At 42.2% G+C, this 4,536-nt stretch overlaps 1 protein-coding gene across 1 annotated transcript in view; it reads left to right on the forward strand.

Annotated features, from left to right (window-relative positions):
* AMACR (alpha-methylacyl-CoA racemase) overlaps window positions 1-4,086 on the forward strand; it is a gene marked incomplete at its 5' end in the record, with an annotated part of 29,503 nt that extends 25,417 nt beyond the window's left edge. The window contains one exon of the mRNA XM_019518275.1: window positions 2,369-4,086. Within this exon, the coding sequence (XP_019373820.1) occupies window positions 2,369-2,778 (410 nt within the window). The remainder of the gene's footprint in view (window positions 1-2,368) is intronic.
* Window positions 4,087-4,536: the final 450 nt, after the last annotated feature.

Here is a 4,536-nt window from a genome sequence, read left to right on the forward strand (position 1 = left end):
GGATGGACACCCCTTGGGCCGTGAGTATCGTTTCCTTAAGGAACGACCACTCGTCTTGGACACTGAGTTCCTCTGCCCTCAAGGACCCCAGTGCCTCTCCCACTAATCTCCTCATCTCAATGAAGTTGGCCCTCGTGAAGTCTAGGGCTAGTGAACACTGTAAAGTGTTCTGGTGTCTTTTAGTTTCTGAAATGTATTTTATATATAACCCAGAATATAAAACATATAAATATAACCCATTTTATATATAACTTTATATGTAACTCGGAGAACAGATAACACCAGCAGCGTCTCCCTATCTCTCAGGAAGGGTGTTTGTGCCCAAAAGCTCGCAAAGAACATTTTTTCCAGCTGTTTAGCTGGTCTAATAAAAGATATCACATCTGCCCAAAAAACCTTGCCTGCCCTTTTATATAAAAAGTATTGTTATGCAGGCATAAAGAATGGGCATACATTTGATCTCTGGCTGCAGTCAGATACAATATTACGAAAACCCTGTGTAACAGGGTCCCTGTGGCCTCCATTCCAAAGAAAGAAAGAAAAGAGAGGAGGAGTCCTTTCAGAGGGACAATGCTAACTGTGAGGACCATCTTACAACAGTGTAAGGGAAGGGTTCCAGCAGCAGAGGAGAACAGAGCCAAAGCCCATTTTAAGGGCTTTCCGTTAAGAAGCCATAGGAGGTGGCATGTAAAGGGACCCAGAGGAGCCTTGGCCACAAAAAATGCTTTGCCCCTGTGAGCAGGGGTTGCTTGTTTCGAGTGACCTGCTTGCTCTGTTAGTATCAAGTTGTGTGGGGACCAGAGGACTGCACTGTGCCCAAAGAAGAGGGCACTGGTGAGCTGTCATACCCTGCCATGCAGTTTCATCCCATTATGCAATGAAAACTTATTTTCAAAACTACTCTGCATATGAGCTCAAAACCTTGGAAACTATATTGGAAGAGTAAAAACACCAAAAACTATTAGAGAGTGTTAAACACCCTTTTTTAAATACCCTATGCAGAAAAATCAATTTCTAGTATAATTTCAGTGCTTGATCTGTGCTTGGTTTTATTTCTTTATGTATCCTGAAGTGGCTGCCTCATTTTGCTATACTTTTTGTCAGAACTTCGTGGAACAATTCATTTAATTTTTCCTATGCATCTTTACAACAATCATAGGGGGAGTGTTACATTTTCATTAATTACGAGCAGAAGCATGCCATTATCTTGAGCTGCTCTGCTCTACATGCCTAAACTTTCTAAACCTGAAAACAGTTTCTACTTACTGTGCCAGTTATGCTGCATATAAGTTATTTTGCTTTTAATTTCATTATGGTGAAATTGGTCATTCTGTTGGATCTTAAGCAGCAATGTATAGTGTAATTGTTTCCTACTGGGTCAGGTCCTCCTGTTATGAACCTCTCTGCCCCCACCACTGATAATTAGTTCAGCTGAAAATTAACAGCTGCCACACTTAATGGATGTGAGTTTGTATCCTTAAGAAACCCCTGAAGTCTGCAGTAGTTATTGGAATATGTGTGAGAGATACTGAATTCCAAGATATATCCTTTTGTTTTATTTTTTTTTAATGTTCTTGTGAACAGGTTTTCACAATTTTCCTTTAGATGTGATCTTCAAATATGATAAGATAAAAGGGCAGTGGTATAGCTGTATTGAGGACAAGCTGACTGCATTAGGTCAAGATACTGTATTCAGTGCTGAAGTACATGAATCAGAATGTTTTGTGTTGATAAATCAGTATTTCTGATAAGATTTCATGCATTGGAAAAAAATTATCTCCGTTTGTTATCATTTAACTTATCTTTTTTGTTTTGATAGAGAATTTGACTTGGCCAGTTCTTATAAGACTGGCTATAAAATATGGTACAATATTTTATGGCTTTAGTGGTATATTTTAAGTAAGAATTATTTTCAAAGTTGCTATTCAGAACTTGGGCAGCAATGAATCTTCACTAATTTTAGTTTTCCGGGGAAGCAATGAGCCACAAGAGAGGCAATCACTGGGATTATGTGTGGGGGACAAGAATCTAAAAACTGGGGTACTTTTTTTACTCCTTCTGCCTGTCAGTGGCCAGGAGTTACCACAAGAGGGCTAGGGACAACAAAGGCCATGTCTGATGCTGTTGAATATAACGGCAAGTACGAAGACTTCCTTCTGCTTTCTTTTTACTCGCACCATATGACTTGAAAAAAAGAATGCATTTTTAGGTAGAATTTTGTGCCATAGCCCTTACGCATTTTAGCTTGCCTGCAGTAAATGTGCTTCACAAGAAGTATGTTTTGTTTGGGGCTGCATGAAACAGATTTCATGTTATGAGCTTTTCTGAAGTATAATAATTCAGCTGAACTTTTGTTTTATGCTTTCAGGACTGGGGCTAGATTCCTCTAAACTTCCCAGTCAGTTCAGTGTCTCTGATTGGCCTGAAATGAAGAAGGTGTTCGCAGATGTATTTTCCCAGAAGACCCAAGCGGAATGGTGCAGAATCTTTGATGGCACAGATGCTTGTGTGACTCCTGTTTTATCCATCGAAGATGCAGCCTCACACCTGCACAATAAAGAACGTGGTTCTTTCATAAAGAATGATCAGGACGAAATCAGTCCTAGACCTTCTCCTCTTCTTTCAAGGACCCCGGCAACACCCTCTCTGGGAAGGGACCCTTGTATAGGAGAACACACAGAAGAGATACTTCTAGAGCATGGCTTCACAAAGGAAGAGATTGCTAAACTTCATTCTGATAAAGTAATTGAAATCAGTTATCCAGAAGCTAAATTATAATCTCCAAATATACAAATCAGAAGTGTTTTTGAATATTTTAATGTGGCATAATTTAAGGTATCAAAATGAATGCAGTAATTTAATACTAATTATGCAAACAGTATTCCAAACTGGATTACCACACAATATTACCATTGATACTTTGTGCCAGGAGTTTTTGTTCTGAAAGTTCTCTAATGTTTGCTCAGGATGAAGATGTAAAGCTTCATAATGGTTTTCAAGAAGCATAGTTTATGAAATGTTGATTTGTTTAAATCCTTTCGTATGTAACTTGCTGAAGGTAATCATTTATATAAAACACTTGACACTTTATAAATGGTGTCACTTTCATAAACTGAGAAAGTCTTAGTTGTAGGAGCTCCAGTCTTAGGAATGATCAGACCTGTTGTCTACCCAAGTGAAACGTTCCCATTCTGTCTAGTTCACAGATATGGCAGATTTTTGTATCTCATTCAGAAGCTGTTTGTTCTTTGGGGTGGTTATTCTGCATTACAGAGCTAATTCTTCATTGAGGAACTAACTCCATGTTCCTTTTCCTGCTCCTTTCCAATTAAGGCATGCAGAACTGTCATAAACATTGCACACTGTGAACAAACAGATTTATTTATGTCACTAATGCCTGTGATCACTACACCTGATACGTTTCCAGCTTTGTTCAGACGAGCACTACTTGCATTCTGAGGAATTTCGTAGTGCTACAAAAATGTAGTGTGATGTGAATTCAGATACTCACAGTGCCCAGTCACTTACAGCACTAGAAAGAAAAAGCAGGAACGTGCACAACTGGTTCTTAGCAGCTAGAAGGCTGGTGTGCAGACATCCCAGCATGCCTTGTAGGGACCCAGTCTGAAGAATCCTGAGGACAGCTAAGCACAGCACAGCCCACATTGCAGTGGAAGTGTAAAGCCATGGTATGCCTTGTCATTCCCCACTCACAAAGACTTGCCAGTTATGCTCCAAGCCTGGAATGAATCCTTATTGCTTGCTTGTCTGCATCTCTGCAGGTCAGGGAGGTCGACTGTCCCTGTTGTATTTGTCAGAGCCTACCGGTGCCAGCTCAGCCTGTTCTTACACATCCTGGGTGTTTTGGCATGCAGCATTGTGGATGTACACGCTTACAGGACCAGTGCCTTGGAAATGTGTCCATGAGACTGCCCCATCTAGGTGTTGACAGACAAGAGCAAGTTGTCACATGGGACACTAGAGAGGCTGGGCTGCTACAAGAGTACTTCCAGACTCTGTACTGGTGCTTTGGGCAACAGAGCACAGTACAAACTGGTGGGAGCACATTGCCCCAGGAGTCTGGAATGACGAGCAGTGGCACGGAACTGGGCGCACCAGATCATCTTCACGAAGGTCTGCATCAACCTGGTTCCCAGGCTGGAGGGCAAGTTGTCAGTACAGGGACCCCCCCTTACTGTGGAGAAGCACATTGTCATAACCATCTGGAAGTTCACCACTCTGACAGTCTCAAGTCCATCACCAGGCACACAGCAGGGTAGGGAGCTGCTCCAGGGCTGGGCTGGGATCTTGCAGCAGTGACAGCATGATCCGGAGACAGAGCAGAGCCGCGATCTGCAGCCTGCATGCTCCAGGTGGTGGCGCGCAGGCATCTGTTCATGGCTTTGCCCTGGCTTCTTGCAGCGGTAACAGCATGGTCTGGAGCCGGGGTAGGGCTGCAATCTGCTGTCTACACACCCCTGTCCAGAGCATTCAGGCTAGATTTTGGAAGAGCAATCCACTCCTCTGACATGGTAT

The sequence above is a fragment of the Gavialis gangeticus genome, unplaced genomic scaffold (genome assembly GCF_001723915.1).
Source record: "Gavialis gangeticus isolate Ggan-Ray unplaced genomic scaffold, GavGan_comp1, whole genome shotgun sequence".
In the NCBI taxonomy this organism is placed as follows: Eukaryota; Metazoa; Chordata; order Crocodylia; family Gavialidae; genus Gavialis; species Gavialis gangeticus.